A 25714-nucleotide genomic window follows, 5' to 3' on the forward strand; every position below is an offset into this window, starting at 1 on the left:
TGCCAACAGGCCTTCAGGAGAACCTCTGAAAACCAGTCTCTGGGTGTGTGTTGGGATGTGTGATTGGCACAGATAGAGGTGGGGTTGGGATGGATAGGTCTCTGCATCCTACGCCTTAATGTTGTTGCCATAATAATGATGATGGTGATGCAAAAAGGGGGGGGTTACATATAAATGTATATATAAAAATGAATATGTAATTATGATGATGATCCTTCTTATTGAATGCCAACACCCATTTTAAGTGTGAGAGAGTGATCTTATGGAGCCTAGGCCTAAGTAAAAAAAAATTGGGGGGGATAAATCCCTTTTTCCTTTACTATCTAAAGTGGAATCACACATGGATAAGAAAACTATGAATAGGGTAACTGGCAAACACACGTCACACAAATTCTCAGTGCCATAGAGTTGAAAACACACAGGCATTACAGTCAGAGAGATGTGGGTTTGAATCCTGGTTCCCTTGCAGTGTGGTGTTGGGGAAATTACCATAGCCCCTCAGCACTCATTTTCCTTGCAAGTGGAAATACTACCAACTTGGCAGAGCAGTTGGGTGCATTGTAAATGACATGTATGAATGTCCAGAGCAACGTTCCCTGCACTATTGGAAGGATATTAAGGTCATGTGTAAGCTGAACACACATTTTACCTCCTTCCCCATGTTATCCATTGTCCTCCACAAATTGTTGTAATCCAAATAGGCAATGGGATTCCATACCGGTGGAAAGGCCCCCCGAAATGGATAAGTTCTCCCCTACAACATAAAAGCAAAAGATAATACATTAAATTAGGATAGCATTCTAAATAACAAAACCCAGCCAACAAAAGAGGCATTTTCAAACTAACAGTATGCTCTCCTATTGCAAAAGCATCACCTTTGATGGGAAGTAAATACATTTTATCTATAGAGGCCCCAAATTTCAATTAGATTAGCAAAATGCCTCAGGTGTTGTGCTACCTGCTTTTAATTTACAGGAATTAATAGCTGTGAACTTATTTGTACTTCTATAGAGAACATAAATATAAGTAGCTTATCCTAATATCTAATGCTGATGCCACAATATTCTCAACCCTTGAGCTCCTAGCTCACTAATCTCTTTGCAGGGATGCTTCCACTCAGATGAGAGCAGGATGATGACATGGAAGACTGTCCTTGGACCACACAGAAGACTGGAACAACAAAGCAGAATATCTCGGACTGAGTTTTAGGGTTCACATGGACTAAATAAAGACTGGCTAAACTACTGGCTATGCCTGAAGTCAAGAATCAAAATATGGGGGGAGCCTGGGTGGCTCAGTGGGTTGGGCGTCTGCCTTCAACTCGGGTCATGATCTCCGGGTTCTGGGATCGAGCCCCACTTTGGGCTCTCTGCTCAGCGAGAAGCCTGCTGCTCTGCCTACTTGTGATCTCTCTCTCTCTCTCTCTCTGTCACATGAATAGATAAAATCTTTTTTAAAAAAGGAATCAAAATACGGGAAACAGAATAATGGGCATTTGACATTTTTTTGGCTGCCCAGCATCCATGTTCCTCTCCCAGTATTATCCTGGTTCCTTTTTGGGAAACTGTCTCTCCTCTGTGGGTAGATGTGTAGGGAGGATGATCCTGGATATCATCTCCCATTACAGTAGGTGATGGGCTAGATCTTTCTCTACCCGCTCTGGATACTGGTGCAGCGGGGGTGTGAGCCTGTCAGCTAAGCTTGGCCAATCACACACACTCTCTGACCCTGGAATGAGTCATCCAACAACAGAAGAAAGCTAACTCTGGGTTCTCCTTCCCCGTGGCAGCATGCTGTACACATGCTTCCTGCTCTAAAGACCATGGCTGTGGTTCCTGCCCCTAACTTGCCAGAGCTCCCCTGTACTCTGCCTATTCCTAAATGTGGCCCTCCAGCCTCTTGTTGGTTCTATGGGCTCTCTGATATCCTTTCACTAGATCCCCCTCTTGTTAGCCAGAAATGGCTTTCTATTGGCTGGTACCGAGACCTCAAACATAAAGATAGCAAATTATGTGCCACCATTGACTTCATTTTCATTGTGTGACAAGTCCTGTGCTATGCAAACATCGGGGTGAGGTGAGAGTGAACCCTGGGGTAGAGATACCAGGTCTGGGTATTTTCTAAGGTTTCACTCCTAATTCATTTCCTCTAAAAATAAAACATTCATAAGATTTAAATATTTTCTACTAATTCAATTTTGCTTGAGATTTGTATTTTTTAATCAAAGAAACACATAATACTCGCAGAAAGCCTACTGTGCATATTGCACAGTATTAAGAACTGTTTTGAATTAAGAAGGTGGGGGGAGGGGAACTAAAGCAAAACTCCTAACCATCAAGACCCAAGAGCATTTGCATTCATGTGCACACACTTACACATGCATGCATGCACACACGCACTCTTCAACTGAGTAACGATACACGGCAGCCATTAAGTGACAAGTAATTTTGCCTGCCACAGTAGCAAATTCAAATAACCCTGGCAGATTATGTGATCTGATTTCTTATCTGGAAAAATGCCATGTTTGTAATGCTGCAACACAACTCTCCAAGACTCCAAACCTTTATCATCACCACCACTATTGCCACCATTATTACTAACATTTATTGAGATCTTTCTCCATGCCTGGCCCTGGCCAAGCTCTTCATATGCATTATCTCACCCAACCCTGTGGAGGCAAGCACTATTAATACTTCCATCTTATAAATGAGGAAACTAAAGCCCAGGGATATTAGCTGGAAAACAGCAGAATGGAAATTTCCTGTTCCCTTTGCTCATAAACATTAAGCTTTCTGGCCTTCCTATAGGGTTGACGGGATGTGGGGTTAAGTCTGTTCTAGAGACATATTAACCCTCCCAACTGGATGAGGGAGTGTTTGGAAATGTGAAAACTTAGAAATTTCCCACACCATCTTTTATGTTTCTAAGGAATAAAAGTGGAGACAAAGAAGCTCTGGGGTATAAGCTGGCTGTTGAGGAAACAGCGTCAACCCTGGGAAATGAGGAAGCACGGCTGGAGAAAAACGGGCAGACATTTTACCCAGAATGCTATGCTAGCTACAGAGAGGAGGCTGACGGTTAACAGCTCATGGGCAGCCTTCAGAACAGCGGTTGTCATTACAGTTCTTTCCTTAGTTGAAATCGGGGAAAATCTATATTTTCCTCTGTAAAATGTATTTATACTCAAGGATTAGTCTCATAAAAAACTGATCTTTGCTTTGAAAAGAAATACATTTATAAAAACAAACATGCTCAATCATCTGGGGACATTAAGATAAGTATAAATATAATTCAACAAAATGTGTCCCACATTACTAATAAAGTTCTTCTCAGGATGATGCCAACCAGAGTCTCATTTCACACACGGCCTAAAGGTCCCATGATCTGAGCCTTGATTAAAAAAAGGGGTGGGGGCGCCTGGGTGGCTCAGTGGGTTAAAGCCTCTGCCTTCGGCTCAGGTCATGATCCCAGCATTCTGGGATTGAGCCCCGCTCCGGGCTCTCTGCTCCGCAGGGAGCCTGCTTCCTCCTCTCTCTCTCTGCCTGCCTCTCTGCCTGCTTGTGATCTCTGTCAAATAAATAAATAAAATCTTAAAAAAAAAAAAAAGAGGTGGCAGGAGAAGTAAAGAATCCAAGGAGAGAGGAGAGTCCAGTCTGGCAATCTTTTTAGAAACGGGAGCCACAGAAACACTAAAAGAAGACCATAAAGGCCGGCCACCAGCCAACTACAACATTAATTTCTACCCTACTGACAGAGGCACCAAGTTGAAAAAGGGATTTGACTAATTAGTTTCACTCTTCATGACTGGCTTCTCTGCTCTTATTCCATAGAAAACCTAACAGTGGGACATCTGGGTGGTGCAGTCGGTTAAATGTCTGTCGCTTGGTTTCAGCTCAAGTTATGATCTCAGGATTGTGAGATCAAATGAAATCGAGCTCTGCACTTGGCATGGGGTCTGCTTGAGATTCTCTCTCCCTCTGCCCCTCCTGCTCATGCTTTCTCTCTCTAAAATGAATAAATAAATCTTTAAAAAAAAAAAAAAGAAAACCTGTTTGCTAAAGAAACGCATATATGTGGGAATAGACTCCTACACGTTACCTCTTCCTTTCTCTGAAACCCCTGAAAGGCTTATTTCCTCCACGGCCTGCTTCTAAACTAGACAACTCAAGACAAATTTTTGCTCCTTGGAATCCCTAAAGCAGTGCAGTGGTAGGGCCTGGAGCTGTCTCTTGATGGAGTAAGAACAGCTTGACAACCGGACCTTCTCAAGCTCGTAAATGTGACTATACCGTTTTCTCCCAAAGGTACCGGTACTTTCTCAGTATTTCCAAATATTTCTAAATATTTCTAAGTGGTTACTGCTCTTGGAAAATAAAAGGAAAAAAAATCTTGAGTAAAGGTCAAGTTCATTTTGTACCTATACTCTGGAGCCTTCCAACGCTTCCAAAGTGGCCTTTAATCTCCAAAGCACAGTGTCTCCTAGTTGAGGTCAAGCAGAACACAATGTCCCTGGAACTGTGCCCCAAATACTTAAATCCCTTTGAGAAACCACATCCTCAATGTACCGATGTTCCTAATAAGAAGAGACTATTGCTAGGAGATGGCAATTTACGACTCCCACATCATTCTTTATTGTTGGTCTTACAAAATAAACCAAGTTTAGAGCAAGCGAGTAACATTTAGTGATTGGCGTGTTGGAGAGTTTCGGCTCTTTGTACATTTAGGTTTTAGTTAAACAAAAGGAAGTGGGTGTTATTAAAGAACATCACAGGCCCCTGAGGAAGGCTTCCAAGCAGTTTTTTTAATTATCTTGAAAATAAACAGCTATGTGCTAGACTGTTTGAAGAACAAGTCTGCCCAATTCCAATGAATTCCTTGGCATTCTCCTTGTCCCACTGTTTTGACAAGCCTATAAAAGACATCTTTGGATGGTTTCTTTTCTACAGTATTTAATAATGCTTTAACTAAAGAAACCATCTAAAAAGGCATTAAATAGGATGGCAGTACTGTGTTGTACTCATAGTTTAAAAAAAAAATCGTTTATTTCCTCTTTCCAAATGCAGGTTAGCCAAGCTCTCTTCAAACCTACATCATTCTACTCAGCCAAAAACAAGCCATCCTAATATGGAAACATCTATCCCATGGTACTGCGCTGCTTGTTTCAAGTCTCCAACTAGTGTCCATCCTTCTTTGTAAAACCCTCCCATCCTCCATCCACTGCCTCCCGATCCCGGTCTGATCCTCAGTCTTTTCCGCCCCCCATTTCCCCGCAGAATTCAGCCAATGTCTGGGTTTGTCCTTCGATTTGCGCAGTGTTACAGTGTACATCTTTCGAGCCTCTGCTCCCTCGATGTTGGAGAGAACTTCCAAACCATAACGTATAACTTCTCACACAACTTTCAAGGGCTGGCAGCACATTCCTGGGTGTTTGCTCATAACCTGATACTTCATCTTATTCTCAGTCTCTCTCTCTCAGGACTTGGAACCGCTACGAGGCCGTGTGGCAGCCCATGAGTTGTGCGGTCCCGTCTTGGGGAATAAGACAACTGAAAAGCTCAGGTACAAATGATGCCACAGAATTAAGAAGGAAAGGTTTCAAATGAAGCTATGCTGCCTTTCCCAAGGGACTCCAGTTCTATACAGTAATTACAAACAAAGCAATTAAGGGATGCCTGGGTGGCTCAGCCAGCTAAGTATCTGCCTTCGGCTCAGGTCATGATCCCACAGTCCTGGATCGAGCCCCGCATCCTGCTCCCGCTCAGTGGTGGAGTCTGCTTTTCCCTCTGCCTGCCGCTTCCCCTGTTTGTGTGAGCACTTGTTCTAACTCTTAGTCTCTCACAAATAAATAAAATCTAAAAAACAAAAACAGAACAATTAAGATAGCAGCAATATGACCTCTTCTGGAGGCTCTTGGGTAAGTAAAGATAATTGACAGAGCCTTTTCCTCTTTCACGAATGCCATTAACTCTGGAGAAACAGGCAGTTGGGAAAAAAGATGAAAATGTTACACGATGAGGATGAGTGGCTGCTTTTCCAGAACAGCTTTATTAAGACATAGTTCACATACTTGAGGGGCGCCTGGGTGGCTTGGGTCATGATCCCAGGGTCCTGGGACTAAGCCCTGCATCAGGCTTTCTGCTCAGTGGGGAGCCTGCTTCTCCCCCCCCCCCGCCTTCCCCCCCCAAGCTCGTGCTCACTCTTGCTCCAATAAATAAATAAAATCTTTAAAAAAAATTCACATCCTCCATAATCCACCCATTTAAAGTATATAATTCAATGGGGTTTTGGTATATTCGCAGAGCTGGGCATCCATTATGGCATCTAACTTTAGAACATTTTTGTCACCAGAAGAAGGAATCCTTAGTCATTAATAGTCACTCTCCACCCTCCCCCCACCCCATTTTGCTCTCTTCCAAAGCAGCTGCACTATCTTGCAAAGCAGCTGCACCATTTTACTTTCCCACCAGTGACGTATGAGGGTTCCAATGGCTCCACTTCTTCACCAACACTTGTTACTGACTTTCTGATTCTAGCTAGCCTGGCAGGGCCAAAGCGGTACTTCACTGTAGTTCTGACTTGCATTTCCCTAATTAGGGGTGATGGCCAAAGTCAAATCAGGCTCTGTCGCAATCTCTTTCTCTCTCAAACAAATAAATAAGTACATAAATAAATAGTTTTTTTAGGAAAATTGTTTACTTGCTTTATTCTTATTCCTTACATCTTCCATATCACTATGCCTGGATTTCATGTCGGATTTCTCTTGGTTTTCATTGCTTCAAATTAAAATCCTGTGATCATCATAAGTGAGATGCATCACAGGATAATAAATTTGATGAATTTAGCAAGCGCACTACATCTCTGAAGATATTCAGAGGTTCACATGTATTATTATTATTATTATTATTCGTATGTATTAGATTTTTGACGTATATGTGGGTATGTATATGTGTGTGTACACGTATAATTAATCCCAGCTGGTGCCTTGGCAGAGGCAGGAGAATTCATGACTCCACGCCCTTGGCTAGTCCCTCCTGTGCCCCAACCCCGGGCCTCAGTCTCCATGTCAGGAAGATGGGACCCGCAGTGCCCCTGAGCTGGATCCTCCATTGGGAGTCTATTAGGATGTGCTTTCTGTGTCTGGAGGTTGTCAGCATGAGTAAATACAGCTCTGAGACAAACATGGTCCCAAAAATCCTACCTAGTAGCGGAAGGTGGAAATGACTTCCCTTTCCTCTGGCAGACTAAAGCACTTTGTTGCCCATGGCACCTCACTATTTTTTATACCATTAAACTGATTTATGTAAGAACTTTCCCGACTAGTTTCAACACACCCAAGAAGGGCGATGTCTCACACTTGTTTATATCTCCTACCCTGCCTTGTATATACCAAGGTTCCAAGAAATGCTCGTTAAATGGAGGAATTGAAGGGATAAATAAATACAGGGGCGCCTGGGTGGCTCAGCCGGTTAAGCGTCTGCCTTTGGCTCAGTCACGATCTCAGGGTCCTGGGCTTGTCTCAGGGTCCTGGGATCAAGCCCTGAGTCTGGATCCCTGCTCAGCAGGGGTCAGCTTCTCCCTCTCCTCCTGCTGCTCCCCCTGTTTGTGCTCTCTTTTACTTTTGCTTTCCCTCTCTCAAATGGATAATTAAAATCTTTTAAAAAGTGGGTGGAATACAATTCTTGCATGTTTAGCCCATCTGATCTCACATCTAGCTCTACCAGGCTCCAAAAATAGTCCAGCCTCTTTCTACATAAACAAATCCCTCTTTTCCCACCTCAGACAAGATCTTCTAATGAATGCCAATTTAGCACTGGTTTTTAATGACCAACTCCACAAACACACCTTTTCTAAAAGAGCTGAAGTCAATATGACCAACAGATTTACTAGAACTCCCTATGTGTAAGGTACTGAAGGGAAGAGAAAAAGATGAAAATCTCTAAAACCATTTCCTATGTGATCCTTTCTCACTCTGATCTTTCTGGATGCTATGTAAAAATGGGTTCCATGGTGATGAATCTGGGAAATTCTGGCTTATAGTTAAACAGCTTTTCTTTTTAATTAAAAAAAAATTTCTGCTTATCCTCATAGGACCCCTAATTTGCTAACAAACATCTTGGCACTCAATGATAGGGACGGAACATGGAGCATTCCCACATGTATACGACCAAGAAACTCCCTCTCTAGCAAAGCGTTGCTGGGATTAATGTTGATTAGAAAAACTCCTTTAGACATGCTTTCTTCCTCTTCTGGCTGGCACTCTCAGGGGTCCGAGGGGACACGGGAGAAGAGGGGCTAGAAAGAGGAGCCCTGATAACCAGCGGATTTATTTTCCAAATGCTCCTCATGGGGATACAGTCTCCTGTGGACATCTCCTGAACAAGAATGCACGTCATCCCACAACACTGAGTCAATAGGAAAAATAAAATGAAATCACTTGTGCGTCTAGCTGAAATTGCAAGAGCTCTGTGCAGAGTCTTGAGCCTGGGACTCTCTGCCCCTGGGAACCGGGCAGGACAAAGAGAAAGTACGTCAGAGCAGGTACAGAGGGTCAAGGGTAAAGCGGAGCTTCTTGCCAGACTGGCTGTTAACCGAGTGCATTCACCCTGTGTATCCCAGTGGATGGGGTTGGATCTGCGTGGAGTTACTTCGGCGATGGCTCCGGTGATCATGATGGTGCAGACGTGGAAGGGAGAGGAGAGTGGAAGCCATCAGATCCTTAGCACCATCTTCCCCACATGTGACCATCAGAGAAGGATTTTTTTTTTTTTAAGTCTACCAATTGGGAAGAGCCACAGATACTCAGGACTTCTTTGGCCCATATAATTATGTAGATTAGCGACGGTGCCCACATCTGCACCTTGGAGGCATCTTTTATGACCCCTGTTGGGCAGCAAATATGGGCCAGTGGTGATTTCTTCCCATTAGCTCTGAAGCCTGAGGTTTTTTTCAGAGACATTTATCTGCTGGAGATGGCTGTGGAAACTAGGCCACTGGATACTTTGGCAAACACACAAAATTAAATCTCAGCCTGAGCTTCCCAGTGTATCACTTGAGTCTGACAAATTACAGAAACACTGTGAGAATGAAAGGAAACGGACTCGTAGTTCAGGAATTGATCCCTCTGTTTGAAAAACCTGACAGGAGAAAAGTCCTTTAAATGGAAAGGGCATTTCCACAGTTTTCGGGATCAAAGTGTTCATTGCATTTAACTACAATTAACATTCACATTTTCTGCATTCCACCTAGAATTTTCTTCTTCTGGTTGCATGAGACCCCAACACAAAGCAAACAACAAAATGAAGTGTTATGAAGACAGTACTGGGCTGTTCAAATAGAAGGTCTCCACGTTAGGATCGTTATTTGTCTCTTCAGTTTCAAGGTCTGTGTTTGCTAAGGTTAGTTATCAACTACACTTTCACATCTGTCTGTCTTTCTCTCTCACTCTCTTCTGTAGGACCTTGAACCAAACACTTGCATTCTTACAAGTTTCTCCCATCTTGAAAGTAAGGAAAACTGCTTACTAAAACTCACTTACTAAAACTCTGTGGTCCACCTGGTTTTCAAAGGGTATTTGTTCAAATGAGCTTGACACCGAAGTGAAAAAGCTTAGAGTCCAGGCCTGCAATAGAGGGCTACCTATGGCAGCATCGATCCCATTAAATGGCAGGACAGGGCAACGACTGCAAAGACCTTCTGGTTGGGTTAGCATGTGCTCATGGGACATGGGAACCTCCCTTCTTCAGGAAGTGCCCAGAATGCATCAGCTATGGGATTTATAAGGACATTCAATGGTGTTTCAGTTTCAGCTGTTAGAAGGCTACTTTACAAAAGTTAGAAATTTCAGGACCAATGATTAACTCTGGGCTATGATGGTGGGTGCGTGTTCTTGGGTAAAGTAGGGCCTGCAGAGGGGAAAGCAGGGCGGAAGCAAAAATAGGGATGAAGAAAGTAGGGGGAGGAAAAAAGGAGTTTTTGACCTCAAACTAGCAACATTTAACCTGAAAGCTCAAAACCTCTACCAGTTGGGTTATCATGGAGACGAGAGCAATTTCTGTTAAGAAAGGTCCTTATGTGACGGTTCATTCCACTGACAAGGTTCTTTTTGCCATTAACCACAATGCCAAGGCCCCACTAAAGGAGAAGATTGCAAAGTTCCACAGCCTTAGAGAAATCCTTCGTGTCTGACTGAATCCCCTTTCTGCGCTGCCACTGAAAGCCAGTTCACTGAGTCACAGAGGCCAAGTCTAGACCACTTCTCAGTGAATGCTGAGATAAGGATTGCCGTAATGAACTGGCCTTATTAAAAATGGTAACAAGAAGTATGAAAAGAGTTGAGTAACAAGAAGATGAAAAGAGTTTTGTGAATGGATGATGGGTGCACAATCATGTGAATGCACCTCATGTCACTAAATTGTACACCTAATGGTTAAGAAGATAAAGTTTTGTTATGTGTATCTTACCACAATATTTTTTTGAGAGAGAGGGAGAGCACGCGAGCGCACATCCACGTGGGGTGGGGAGGCACAGAGGGAAAAGGAGAGAGAGAATCTTTAGCAGGCTCTATGCTCCGCGTGGTGCACGAGGCAGGGCTCAATCCCACGACCCCAAGATCATGACCTGAGCCAAAATTAAGAGTCAGACGTTTAACCAAATGAGCTACCAAGGCGCTTCCACAATTTTTTTTTAAAAAAAAAGAAAAAAAAAAGGAAGGGAAAATATTTAACAATTCACTTGACTTTTCTATTTATTGGGCTGTCACTTCAACCAAGTAGAAGTTTTGTGCTCTACAAACTAAATGGGAGATTTCTCCCTGAAAGTTTATCGGAAAAAGGAGGCTTTGAGAGAAAATGGTTAATGCTGACCTAGTTTTCTAAACAGTACAAGGCTTTAAGAGTAATTTCTGTCATTACACTTTCCTGTCAACATAAGAAATAAATGAAAAAAAAAGAGAAAGATGGGGTGCCTGGGTGGCTCAGTGGGTTAAGCCGCTGCCTTGGGCTCAGGTCATGATCTCAGGGTCCTGGGATCGAGTCCCGCATCGGGCTCTCTGCTCAGCAGGGAGCCTGCTTCCCTTCCTCTCTCTGACTGCCTCTTGGTCTACTTGTGATCTCTCTCTGTCAAATAAATAAATAAAATCTTTAAAAAAAAAAGAAAAAAAAAGAGAAAGAAATGAAGTCTTTTTAAAATGGAGGGTGGAAAAGAATGGAAGTTACTAAAAACTATTTTTAACAAGTGACGTCCATGTATCTTTGTACTTAATACTTGATAGATGAACATATTTAGTCTGTCTGCTTTTAAAGACCCAGGTATAACTATAATTTAGAGAAGAAAGCAAATCATCCTTCTTATGTTACTTCATTTCTATGATCAAACAGAATTTCTTATCATGAGCACCTGCCCATTTACCATGTGCCTCTTCTTACCCAATTTTTTATCTCTACCCTAAATAATTACCCTGAAATAATATACATAATAAATAATAAAATAATATACAAATTATTTTAAATCTCTCTTTCTTTTTCTTTAAAGCCTCATTTATTTTTAGAGGGCGGAGAAGGACAGAGGGAGAAGGAAACAGAATATCTTCAAGCAGAGTCCCCACTGAGTACAGAGCCCAAGGTGGGGCTCGATCCCATGACTTATGAGATCATGCCTTGAGCCAAAATCAAGAGTTAGATGCTCAACCAACTAGGCCACCCAGTCTTTTTTATTCTTTTTAATCTTTTTTTTCTCTTTAAGCCAGGGAGGATACAATGGCATAAAATAAGGTACTCTTATCTAGATCATACTTTGACTAATGAGTTCATATAAATCACTTAACAAAATGAATATATACCCAACAATTCCAAAGCATGTCCTAGACCTCTAGACTTAGTAGTCTAACAGTGTAATAGTGTAATAGAAACCATCTGTAGTCTTCAGCCTGCTGAGCTTAACTGGGGTTCTCTGGGGGTTCCTTGGGAGTCAGGTGCTTACTGAAGGCCCAAGAGGCTCCAGATTTATGGCTCAGGATGCAAGAGAAGCAGCCACCCTGGTAAATGGAACCACATATGGCTCCCAGTGCCTGTGTCCACAGGAGGCCAGGTCCACAGGAGCCCCTACTGCCCGAGTAGCATGTCAGGAGTTCAGAACCCTTTGGGGTAAGGTGATTTTTGTCATACCTTACAGCTGTCTCTTACAGAGATTTATAAGTTGACCTTCTGCCTGTTGAATAAGGAACAATGTGACATAACCCACAGAACTCTGGGCTCAAGACATGGAAAGCCCGACTGTGGTGCCTAAGCTTTCTGAGCCTCAGTTTTCTCATCTGCAAGATGGAGGGGATTCTTATTACCTCATAGGATCACTAGGCAACTCACATGAGGCAACACATTACAGATAGAAGGCAACACCTGTGCATGGAGTGAGGAGGGATGGATATAAGTGATTAAAAGAAAGGAGACAAAGACAACAAGCAATACCCCTACAAGAGCCTTTGGTTCCTTGCCTTTCCTACTGAGCAGACTTGAAAGCGAAAGCATAACTTTATTTGAACATAAAAGATATACCTTCTGTGAGTTGATACGGAAAGGTGTTGAAAGCAGTTTAAAAATATATGTCCCTAATCCTAGAGAAACACTCTATTATAAAGCAAGGGGTCAAAGATACAGTTATTTCTGGCAAGCATTTAGACAAACTAAGAAAAAATAAATCCCCTGCTCTCAACAAGGCCTTGTGGTTTAAACAGAGTTCACCTCTTTGCAACAACAAAATAATTTTTACATAGTATTCCAGAGCACACACATTCTGAAAAGCCTTTGATTTCAGTCATTGGCATAGAAACCTCAAGTAAACAGCTGTGGGAAGAACAGAACCCATACTAGAAAACTTGCTTGGTGAGCTGTTACTATCAGGAAAGCCTACATTGTTTTAAATAAATTTTTATCACACCATTCTCTAAAAAGAAATGTGTGGTATATATTTAGAGTTTCCATTTTTATTTAGGGAGAAAGTGGGAATGCATAAATGTGTCAAGTTCTCCTTCAGAGCGGCGCCTGCCAAATGCCTTGCTTCATCTTTCGAGGCAGTGTTCTCCCTCTCTACAGCGTACCTGCACTGTGAATATCTGGAAGAACCCAATAAAAGAAAAGAAAAGAAAAGAAAAGAAAAGAAAAGAAAAGAAAAGAAAAGAAAAGAAAAGAGAAGAAAAGAGAAGAAAAGAGAAGAAAAGGAAAAGAAAAGAAAAGAAAAGAAAAGAAAAGAAAAGAAAAGAAAAGAAAAGAAAAGAAAAGAAAAACAGGAGCACCTGAGTGGCTCAGTCAAAGTGTCTGCCTTTGGCTAAGGTCATGATATCTGGGTCCTGGGATCAAGCCCCACATCAGCCTCCCTGCTCAGCCAGGAGCCTGCTTCTCCCTCTCCTTCTGCCTACTTGTGCACACACACACACACACACTCTCTCTCTCTCTCTAATAAATTAATTAAAAGAAAAAAAAAGAAAAAAGAAATCAAGCATTTCTTCCTCCTTCTCTAAGACTCAGCACTGCAAAATTTAACAAAAAGTCTCCACAACTTCATGAACTTTACTCATAAAATAATCATAATGATGGTGCACCTAACTTACTAATGCAAGTAACTGATCAATCAATCCAAGAAGCACTCAAGTCCACCTACTTGTCTTACACCAACCAGAGGAAAAGAAGTGATAAAGAGAGTGTTTTAGACACACCTAGCTGATGCCACTTCAAATCCACCTTTTAGGGTAAAGACAACATGGTTGATTTAATTTCACAAATGAGATACAATCACCTAAACGGACCTGCATCAAATTCACCACATTCATAAAAGCTGTTAAAAAACCTATTCTATAAGAATCACAATCCACTAGGCAGCCTGGCCGGCTCAGTGGGTACAGCATGGGATGATTAATCTTGGGGTTGTGAGTTCAAGCCCCAGGTCGGGTGTAGAGATTATTTTAAAAATAAATAAATAAATAAACTGAAGAGAAAAGAATCAGGATATACTAAACCAGAATTAGGATAGGTATTCTATTCACAAGATCCATGAAGGATACAGGCAGAAATGTTAGCTAAAGGTAAGCTCCATGCAAGCAGGAACTTTGATCATGTGTCTACCATTTCCAGCCTAGAACAGTATCTTGTACAGAGAAGACTCTACAGTAACTATTTATTGAACTAATGGATAAATTTGCCAATAATGACATGAACTCTCTGCGATTAGACGGAGTCTCCCTGGGAAGGGAAAGAGTGTTCAGCTCAGAGGCGCAGGCTTGGAACTCCACACTGTTGTGTCAAAATTTGCACTGTCAACGCGATCTACCAAAGGTTATGAAAAATTCTTTGATGAATAATAAAAATCACCCTAGAACACGTCGAAACTTGATGCACTACAATCTACTGCCAGAAGAAATAACTGAGCTATTCCTTACGGCTGCATGCTGGGAAAATTTAACAGCTAACGCAACCTGGACCATAACTAATACGGCTTAGTTTTAACTAGACAATGTCAATCTTCTGATGGTTCACCTACTACCATTTTGGTGGTATTTACTGAAAAGCAAGCACTGTGGGAGATTATAAAAGCTCAGGTTGTCACAAGAGCCAATGCAGAGAGTGCCATGAAGATAATTTGCATTATTAACCCTATGCACTATGGTGATGGGAAAAGATCCATTTCTTCCCCCTCAGAAGTGGACTGAACAGTGAGGGTTGATATATTTTTAAATAAGTGGAATTATTTTTTGCTGTATGTTTTATTAATAATCTTACATGGAATATAAGACTCCCCTAATCTGGCCTCCTCGCTTTACAACTTCCTGGTCATTATAAAAACATCAACCCCACTGAATATTTCTCATTGCAGAAATGATACGATTTACCAGAACCCTAGCAGAAAGGCATTCATTCAGGTAAAATAATTTAACCTCTAACTGACCCACTATAGTTTTACCTTAACATTGCTGTCTAACTTGGGGGAAAACACATGTTCTTTGGCAGTTTAAGGTATGTGAGGGGATGGTCTGTTTAATCGAACTTCTAGAATCCATCTTTACTTTAGATGAGATTAGGTCTTCGATGAAAAGAATGGTGTTTAGTTTCATCCCTTAAATAGGTGCATATTTGTTAAGTCAGTCCTAAAATTGATGAACAGTAGGAGCTCAGGGGATAGGCAGACCATTAATAGTTCCATAGCCTTGTCAAGTTGCTTTCCTTTGCGGAACCTCAGCTTTCTCCCCTGTAAAATGGGGACAATTGTATCTGCCTAACAGAGTGGATGTAAGGAGTTTGTGCATAAAAAGAGCACTTTGTTATTTACTGTGAGCCTCCAGGGAAAATAAAAATCTCTCAGCTCCAGAATGTTCAACAGGAAAAAGTTAGAAGCCCAAGTCTGCTCAGGTTCCAGGACAATCACCAGACTCATTTGCCTCTCAGTTGGACTGGGGAGTGAGTGAATGGACTGTTTGTGTAATTAGTAGTTGAGTGCGAATACGTTAGGTAGGCTAACACACGCAAATGTGCTCAGCAAATGTTAGTTGCTACCATTCTCAGTCCAGGGAAACACCATCCCACGCAGAAAAGAGAAAGTGGGGAAGCAAAGGGGTGTTTCCCTTTGTGATCATGAAGCCTCTGGAAACCTGCATTCATCAACACTTTGCGTCATTTTTTATACTTTTATACTTTCTTCATTCCTCCCTAGATTTCTGAACTCCATTTTGCCAGACTCTTCCCCCAAGCATCCCGAACCATCCCAAAGCAGCTATCAGAATTTCCCCAGATTTCCCTGATTGTGCATCAGTGTGCATACCCTCACAAATTCCCTCGACCCCAAGCTTCAGAAGTCCCCGCAGGTGTGGAGCCTGACTGCCTGGGGAGCGGGGGGAGCTGTTGAGAAGTGACTCTACCACTAATTATGTACTATACAGTGGCTAACTTAATACAAAATAAAAGGAGTCTCTCCCTCTCCCTCTTCCCACTCCCCGCTGTGCTCTCTCACTTTCTCCAATAAACACATAAATGTATATATAAAACAATAAAGAATGAGTAAACTGCCATGGCAGATCAGAGAACTTGTGACCTCTCAAGGCACATCTCCAGACTCCAGCTGCTCCATGCTGGGCTTCAGTAAGAAAGAATAACACTGGCAACAGCTGCCGTTTCCTGTGTGGATGTCAGCAGAGTTTAAATAATCTCATTTCAACAGTACGAAACTGCACAACCCAGCTAGACTTCCCAAGAGTCAAGGTGTGACACAGAGGAAATTATCCAAGTGTGCAAAGAAATGTCAGGTAAGAATGAGAATGAATAACCTGTTCGGTCTTAAGAAATGGCCTCAGACTACTGTGTTCCTTGGGGCCTTAGAATTGCCTCATAGGTGCCTGGGGGGCTGCCCAGGGCACTGTGTGTGTGTGTGTGCACGCACGTGTTCCCACCACAGATGACTCCTGCTCCTCTCATCTCCCCATCCCCCACTCTCCATAAAGGGTAAAGAGGAAAAAAAAGCTGAGAGCCTCTTACCCCTACTCCAGTTGGACTGGGGTGAGGGTGGACAATTCAAGGGCTACAGTGGGTGAAGTGGAGGAGAGCCAAGCTGATGCCGGCAGTGTTTCCCAGAGTCCACAAGGATTTTTTAAAAAGAAAAAAGAAAAGAAAACACAGAATACTATTGTAGAGCTGACAGCCTACTGGTAGAATGGCTTTGAGAAAAAAAACAACTAAAAACAAAAACAAATACTTTCCCAAATACAGTGCTCTCCTACTGGTCAGTTGAGTAAAATGTCAGACTTACCTTGACATATTGTACAAGACGTTCATTTACGTTCACTTTGTAAGTTTCTAGACCCAGCTCCTTGGATAAACGTAAGATTCTGTTCTGGGTTGGTCCCACATAAGCCCCACCAACATCTACGTAATTGACATGTTCATTCTGTAGAAAGAAAAAGCGGCCCGAAGATTTCAGTTAAAACTCGGGGGGAAAAAAAAAACCTTCAATGTCTTATTTAAAGACAAAAACAATTATTATTTACAACTCACATATGCCTTGCTTTGCTCTTAGAGAGTGCAACTGAAAACGGCAACCCTTTCTCCTCTGCCCAAGGACCAGGAACAACCCGGTATGACACTCATCACAAAGCAATCCCATTTGTATAGTTACTGGGGAGTCCGATTCGACAATGACACGTATCACAAATAAAAAATGCTGTAGTACATTCTGCCGATCTAGATCCTTTTCAAAGCATTTAGGTTTTTCTGAATGTTTTCTTTGGGGCTGTTGCTGTAGGCCTAATTCTCTGATTTCCAACAGAAGTTTTAAATCAGCCCACACTGATGGGCTCTTGATCTTATTTTAAAATATTAGCAGGGGGCAGGGGGCACCTGGGTGGCTCAGTCAGTTAAGTGTCTGCCTTCAGCTCAGGTCATGATCCCAGGGTTCTAGGATTGAGCCCCGCATCAGGGAGTCTTCCTTTGCCTTTCCCCTGCACCCCGTTCATGCACTCTCTCTCTCTCTGTCAAATAAATAAATCTTTAAAAAAATAAAAAATAAAATAAAACACTAGCTGGGAAGAATATATCACAGGAAAAGGTACACAAAGCTATAAAAAGATTCATATTAGACCTAACAAATCATTTTATAAATATACAAACCTTCCTTCATAAACAGAAATTTACTTTCCCCTCTTTTGTGCAGTTCTACATTTTCTCCAGCTTTTTTATGAACACATTTCCCGGTAATTTAATCAATAGACTGAATATTGGTGACTTACATCTCCTCCGTGTTTTTGTAATAACTTCTTTTGGGTCTGCTTCTATTTTGTTGTCTATATCCGTTCTCATCCATGTTGCCTTTCCTCCTTGTTTGCCTGATTATTCTCTACTGAGTGCCACTCATTGAATTTGAAAAAATACAAACTAACTCGAATCCTAGGAGGATATCTTTCTCAGAGAGGATCTCTGTCTGCTTCTGCCCAACACCTAGGGGCCCTTATAATATGAGATAACTTTATTGCATTTCCTGGGCCTGATACGATTTGAAGCCAGGCTGAAATGCACACACACTCCAGTCTTCTTACAGCTCATCCCAAGGACACAGGCCAACCCAAAGCGTGAGAGCTGTACCAATGCCTCCCTCCATTTGCACACAGTCTGGTGGGCTCTGGACTTGACCCTCAGTTGCTCTAGCTTTGGATGATTTTGCAAGTCCTTCTCAGCCTCTCACTTGCTTCTTCAGTGGTCAGTAAACTCCCCCTCCCCCTCCCCACCTTCCAGGGGAAAAGTAGGCCAAACCTTCCTGATGACAGTGCAGTGATTCTTCACTACATTCTTAGCTCTCTGATGCTTTGAAGATTCGTGTGTATAAAACGCAATTTGTCCAGTCTCTTTGCATTTAGTAGAAGGGTTGGGGTGATTCGCCTAAGTGTTATTTCCAGAAAAGTCATTGTCTAGTATCATTCAACTTGTCTTCCTGGCAAAACACAACCTGATATTATCTTTCTATCGCAGGATATGCTTTGCTAACATTTTGTTTAGGATTTCTGTAGCCAAGTTCATGAGTGAAATTGAGATTCTTGTACAACCCTAGTCTCCCCTTTGTGTTAGAGTATTGCTAATCTCACAAATTAGTGATCATACTTTCTTCTAGTCTTTGGAAGTGTTTGTATATACATAGAATTATTTATTCTTTAAACATTGGGTGGAATATAATTCTAGAGCTATCTAGGCTTGCTGTTTCCATTGTTGAAAAATCTTAAACTATGAGATGCGATTTACTTTGAGGCTAAACCACGACCCATATTTTCTATTTCTTTTTAAATCAGTTAATTTTGGTAAACATATTTTTCCTTATACATTTTGTGTATGTTTCAAAACTATGGGTTTAAAGTTAATAACATCCTTTTTTCATTTATTCTTTACTGAATCACTGGTTATATCTACATTTTCATCCCTTTTATTGTTTATTTGAGATGTCCCTTTGTTTTTCTTGAAAAATCTTACGAGACACTTCTCTATTTTGTTTCTTCAAAGAATCAACCTTTGTCTCATTGATCCTCTTCATTGAATATTTATTTTCTATAACATAGATTTATGCTATTTCCCCCTTTTAGATTATATTCTTAATTTTCTAACTCCTCACGTGCTTTTTTCATTCATACTGAGCCTTTTTTTCTTTCCCAGTAGAAGAATTTAGGCTATAAATCATCCTCTAAATATTGCCCTAACTACATATACAGCTTTATTTTAAATATTTCAATGTGCAGTCTTAAGTATTTTCATGTTTCCATTATAATTTCTCTTTAGACTTGTGTTTCTAAAAACTTTGCTGGATTTTAACTTCTACAGCTGGGATTTTTTTTTTTAAGTTATCTTTTTGTCATAAGTGCACTGTGGTCAAAAAATGTGGTTTCTATGACAATTATTGAGACTCATGTTATGACCTAGCACATGACCAATTTTCAAAGATTTTCATATTTGCTTGAAAAAAATATAGTCCATAAAATGATATGCATGACTTATACATGTTCATCAGAATGAGCTTAATTGTGCTCAGACTTCTTCTGTTTGGAAATTATGTAAAAAATCCCCTACTCCATTGGGCATTTATCTTTGATTCCTGTTAATTTTTGCTTTATATTTTGAGGCCACATTATTCACTGTTTAAAAGTTCAGAACTGTTTGATTTTCTGTCTTTTTTCATTATGTACTGATACTTATTTCAATGACTTTTTTTTTCAATGACTTTTTTGTTCAAAGTTTACTTCGTCTGATATTAATATAGCTATAACAGCTTAGATTAGTATTTGTCTATCTCTTTTTCTTTCAGTTAGAGTTTGTAGTCTGACGATTGTTTTCCTTTGACAAACTTAGAATTTACATATATTATTCCTTTTTAAGTGCTTTAACTTACTTCTTATTTTATTATGCCTATTCAAATAGTTTTTCCCCAGATTTCTTTTCTTCTTTTGGAATGAGGGGTTTCTTCTTTTTTCTTTTTAAATTTTTTTCTTGTACTTGTTTGGAAGTTAGGCCTATTTCAGACTTTTTCCTAGCAATATTAACACGCACACTTAATATAGTCTAAAGTTTATCAGTGGATTATCTTCCTACTGAAAACTACGAAAACCTTCATGCTTCAACTGTGATCACCCTTTTTCCAACCCATAAGCTATAAAAGTACTTTAGTTCAGATTTGTCTCGAAACAAATCTGACACTACTTTGTTTTATTGTTTTGATGTTGCCGAATTATATTTAAATATTTACCAATATCTTTGCTCACTGTCCCCTCTTGAATCTCAGACCTTTTATTTGTAATCTTTTTCCTTCTGCTTGAAATACATTTTTCTTTATCATCTCTTCCAGTTTGGGTCCTAAAGCCTTTGTTTTTGTCAGTCTGGCAAAAAGATTTTTTCAAGCAGGTAATGAATTCAGTTTAGTTCCTCTTTCTCACTGTCTCAGAACATTAAAGATATCTTCTGGAAGGGTGCCTGGGTGGCTCAGTGGGTTAAAGCCTCTGTATTCAGGGCATGATCTCAGGGTCCAGGGATCAAGCCATGCATCAGGCTCTCCACTCAGCAGGGAGTCTGCTTCCCTGCCTCCCTCTCTGCCTACTTGTGATCTCTGTCTGTCAAATAAATAAATAAAATCTTAAAAAAAAAAAGATATCATCTGGCATCTGTTTTTGTTGTCCAAGGGTCACTCATAAATTTAATTGTTGATTTTTTAAGAGTATGTATGATTTGCCTTTTTTGCTCTTTAAAAAATAATTGCTTATGAGATCTCTTTTCTTTGGTATACTGCAGCTTCTCTGTCCCTGGGTGAGAATTTCTTTTCCTTTATCATGCATTGGACCTGACAGGTTTTGTCTTGTGTTCCAACAATGCTGGGAATATCAGCTAGTATTTTTTTATACCATTATAACTCTATCTTTCACGTTTTAGCTGCTCGCCACCCTTGAAAACATATTTTCTAATCTTTGCTTCAGAATTTCATGGTAGGCAGTTTTTCTAGATCTAGCAGTTCATTCACTTTCTTTAGCTGTGTCTAATATACTGTTAAATCTGCCTGCTAAATTTTTTTATTTTAATTAGTATATTTTCATTTCCAGAATTTTTTAAAAATTTACCAGAACATTTTTTAGTTTCTTTACCTGATCCTAGTTTTAAAGCCACTTCTTTAAAACATGCTGAACAGAAAAACCAAAGATTAAAAAATAAATTAATTAAAAAATTTAAAAATAAAACAAAAATATGCTTAACTATAATTTTTTACTCTTTGCATTATATGACTGTTACAAAATCTTTCTGGATCTTTTTTTTCATGCTTGTCCTTTTTTGGTGCCTCTTTTCCTAGTGTGCTTTTTCATTTTTAACTATGAGTTACTTATTTTCTTTGGAACATTTCCTCTGTAAATGATTTGAGGCCTGGATGGAAAGGATTTGAGTCTATTTTTGCTTTGGGGATTCATTTGTTTATTCAACAAATAGACTGTGCTTTCCTACAAGATGCCAGGTACTCTTCAAGGAGCTTCTGTTACATCAGTACACAAAACAAAGATCCCTGCTCTAAAGGAACCTACATTCAATGGGAAGAGACCCATTGGGAATAAACCTCAAACATAATAACTAAGTATCTCAGAAGTTGATAAGAACAATGAAAAACAAAAAAATTACAGTAGGACAAGGGGTCTAAAACAGCAGAGGAGAAAAGGAAAGATTGCAATTCAACATACAATGGATATGTCAGCCTCCTTGAAGAGGTAATATTTGCATAAAGACTTGAAGGAAATGAAGAGATTGTCCACATGCCAGGAGAAAAGCATTCCCGGCAGAAATTAACAAGACGGGAAAAACAAGTGTTGGTGAGGATGTGGAGAAAGGGTAGCCCTTTTACACTGTCGGTGGGAATGCAAGATGTTGCAGCCACTCTGAGAAACAGTACAGAGGTTCCATAGAGCAACCCTATGACCCCACAATTGCACTACCAGGTATTTACCCCAAATATATAGATGTAGTGAAAAGAAGGGGCACATGCACCCCAATGCTCACAGCAGCAAAGTCCACAATAGCCAAACTGTGGAAGGAGCCAAGATGTCCTTCAACCGATGGATGGATAAAGAAGATGTGGTCCATATATACAATGGAATATTACTCAGCCATCAGAAAGGATGAATACCCAACTTTTGCACTGACATGAATGGAACTGGAGGGGATTATGCTAAGTGAAATAAGTAAAGCAGAGAAAGACAATTATCATATGGTTTCACTCAAATGTAGAACATAAGGTATAGCATGGAGGACCACAGGAAAGGGAGGGAAAACTGAAGGGGGAGAAATCAGAGAGGGAGATGAACCATGACAAACTAAGGACTCTGGGAAACAAACTGAGGGTTTCAGAAAGGAAGGGGGTGGAGGGATGGGGTAACCAGGTGATAGGTATTAAGGAAGGCACATGTTGGGATAAGCACTGGGTGTTATATGTATCTAATGAATTGCTGAACACTACAACAAAAAGTTATGATGTACTATATGCTAACTGAACATAATAATCAAATAAAACCTACATACCAATCAAATAACATGCAAATGCTTATTAAATGTCTACTCTAAAACAAACAAAGAAAATACAGCCAGTGCAAACTCTAAGGCAGAGGGAGTCTACTGTGTTCAAGAAATAGACCAGTATGGCTAAAACAGAGTGAGCAAGGAAAAGAGAACTGAAGGGGCACCTGGGTGGCTCATTTGGTTAAGTGTCTGACTCTTGATTTCCGCTCAGGTCATGATCTCAGGGTTGTGAGAGCAAACCCCACACTGGGCTCTGTACTGATGTGGAGCCTTCTTGGGATTCTCTTTCCCTCTCTCTCCCTTTGTCCCTTCTTCCCTTAAAAAAAAAAAAGGAAAAGAGAACTGGAGATGAGGTTAGACAGGTTATTGGGGGCAGGTCACAGAAAGCTTTACAGGGCATTGTAAGGACATCAGCTTTGCCTCTGAGAAGGAAAGCCTCTGGAAGCTTTTGAGCAGAGATGTGCCAAGATCTGACTTAGGTCTGAAAGGCTCACTCTGGCTGCTGTACTAAGAGTAGATTCTAGGAGGCGAGGGTAAAGCAGGGAAGTCAGTTTCAGGAGGCCATCACAGCAATCTGGCCAGAGATATTGGTGGCTCCCCCCAGGCGGTAGCCATGGAAGTAGTACAGAGTGTTGAATTCTGGTGGTATTTTGAAGGCTGAGCCAACAGAATGAATGTGGAGCCTGAGAGTATTGAGTGTGATGCTTGAGGTCTTTGGAGTTGCTATCCTTTGATACCGGGAAGGCTACTGGAATGGCAGTCTTGACGGAGAACAGCAGAAACTCAGGTTGGGTACATGAAATCTGAGATGTCTGTTCAACCTCCAGGAGATCTGCAAATTTCTGATTTCCATGTCAAGGCAGCAATGTATATTTTATTCAGCATTGTGCTTATTGCCATGGGGAGCGTTAATCAGGGCTTCCCATTCTGCCCTAATATCAGAAATGAGGTGTGCCTTTCACTTCTTTCACCTGTCCCTTATATAATCCTCACCTTCTCTTTTACTAAGCCTTGGTACTGTCTCTAAACCTTCTCCAGCACCCTTCTAAAATATAAAACAGAACTGGCGTCAGTACTCCAATAAATTTCTAGGCTTTGACAAAGACAGCAAGAGGACTCATGGGAATTTCCACACATAATGTCTTTAGAATATTGACACTATCTTTAAAGCAAATAACCCTAAGTAGTAAAAAGGGTGAGGCATTTTACAGAATATTTCTTATTTTTACCACACGAATTATTATAACATTACCGACTATACTCCCTAGGCTGTATTTTCCTTTTTATTTTTTTTTAAAGATTTATTTATTTATTTATTTGATGGAGACACAGTGAGAGAGGGAACACAAGCAGGGGGAGTGGGAGAGGGAGAAGCTGGCTTCCTGCTGAGCAGGGAGCCGGATGCAGGACTCAATCCCAGGACCCTGGGACCCTGACCTGAGCCACAGGCAGACGCCTAATGACCGAGCCACCCAGGCACCCCTAGGGTGTACTTTTCAACCCTTTCAAGTGACTTTTTATTTTATAACTGGAAATTTGTACCTCTTAATCCCCTTTAAGTATTTTGTCCACCGCCCCCCCCCCAAGTATCTCCCTCTTGGCAACCACCAGTTAATTCTCTGTACTTAGTCTGCTTCTGGTTTAGTTTGTTTTCTTTGTCTTCGTTTGTTTTCTTTTACAGATGTTTCTTTACAAAGGTGAAAGATTCTAAAGCAGGTGCGTCAGGTTCAGCATGAACATATTGGAACTCTAATACCATATTCTGCTATATTGTGTCTCCATCTTGAAGGTCTTGATTTTGATCTTATTTCTCAGCCTCTGAAGAGGCCACAAACATGCAACTATATTAGGAAACAAATACACCAGCCCTGCAATAGCCCCACAGGCATTTTGACTTTGTAAAATTGGTCCTGAAGAATGATAAATGAACCATACTAAGAAAAAATTGGCAAGTTTTTTTTTTTTATTTACTTTAGATAGGCTCCACACTGAACATGGGGCTTGAACTCATGACCCTGTGATCAAGCATCACATGATCTGTCAACTGAGCCAGCCAGGTGCCCTGAAAAATTGGGAAGTTCTGAACTCATAGGAGATCTCTCTGAACAGCTGCCAAGTGTAATACCAAATTTAACATTTCAGTGCTTAAAGATCCAGAGTAACTCTTAGTGCATCTCCACCCCAAATTATCCTAATTGACTATGCTCTCAGAAGCAATTCTAACAATATGCGATTCAGTTTCTTACAGTTTTCAGCTTTCTGTCCCTTTTTCGCAAAGTTCTTTTTTCTCCTTTTACTCAACTGTAATCTTATAAATGTCAAGTCCTAGTCTGTAAGCACTGAAAAGTGCATTTCCAAGTACCTTCCTCATATACCTAAGGAGTTACAATATCATGGTCAATACACAAGAGTTCCTGTATGGGGCTGACATGTATAAATGATGCCATGTGAAAAATCAGCCTGGGGCAATAAAGCAGCTGGGGAGAGGCATGTTGGAATTCTCATTTCCCTTATATCAAGAAACCTATTCTTAACTGAGAATCTGCAACATGACTGATGCTCCTATTTAATAACCAAACCGTTTTAGAGATAAGAAACGTGGGGCTAAGGAACAACTTAATAACTATCACCAAAGTGAAGGAATAATTTTCAGAAAATGACAGAATTGTATCCAACAAGGTCAGACACACAGGATACGCAATCCTTCTTTTGCACTCTAACACACATCTTCAACTAGAACTTTAAGCTGCAAAGGAGTTTCGAGTACATTTCGATTGTATCTTCACTGCCCAGATGGGCAAACAAATGTAAAGCGCTAACAGCACTTACCCAAGCTAAGATAGTATGTCAGGCAGTGCAGGGGCCTGAATCCCAGGGTCCTGGCTTCCAGACCACCAGGCTCCCAGTGGACTACATCCAAGGAAGCACTCAGAAATTCTCCCAATACAATTAATCCGGATTTACATTAATTTCAAGCCAGCAAGCAAACAGGGCAACACATCCGTAGCAGCCCCCAAGGACCCTGTTGAAATGTAGATTTGGATTCAGTGGGTCTGGGACAGGGCCTGAGACTCTGTATTTCTATCATGTTCCTGGGGGACTCTGAGGCTGCTGGGCCATGGACCACACTTTGAGTAGCAAGGCTGGGGAGCACTCTCAGAGCT

At 40.9% G+C, this 25714-nt stretch overlaps 1 protein-coding gene across 2 annotated transcripts in view; it reads right to left on the reverse strand.

Annotated features, from left to right (window-relative positions):
* Positions 1–25714, reverse strand: part of LOC309856494 (uncharacterized protein) — a 68964-nt gene that overhangs the window by 21129 nt on the left and 22121 nt on the right. For both annotated transcript variants that reach the window (XM_082717781.1, XM_082717782.1), the window contains 2 exons: positions 16783–16920; positions 650–754 (listed from right to left, as the gene is read on the reverse strand). In XM_082717781.1, coding sequence (XP_082573907.1) covers positions 650–754; positions 16783–16920 — 243 coding nt within the window. The remainder of the gene's footprint in view (positions 1–649; positions 755–16782; positions 16921–25714) is intronic.

The sequence above is a fragment of the Mustela nivalis genome (assembly GCF_964662115.1).
Source record: "Mustela nivalis genome assembly, chromosome: X".
NCBI classification, from domain to species: Eukaryota; Metazoa; Chordata; class Mammalia; order Carnivora; family Mustelidae; genus Mustela; species Mustela nivalis.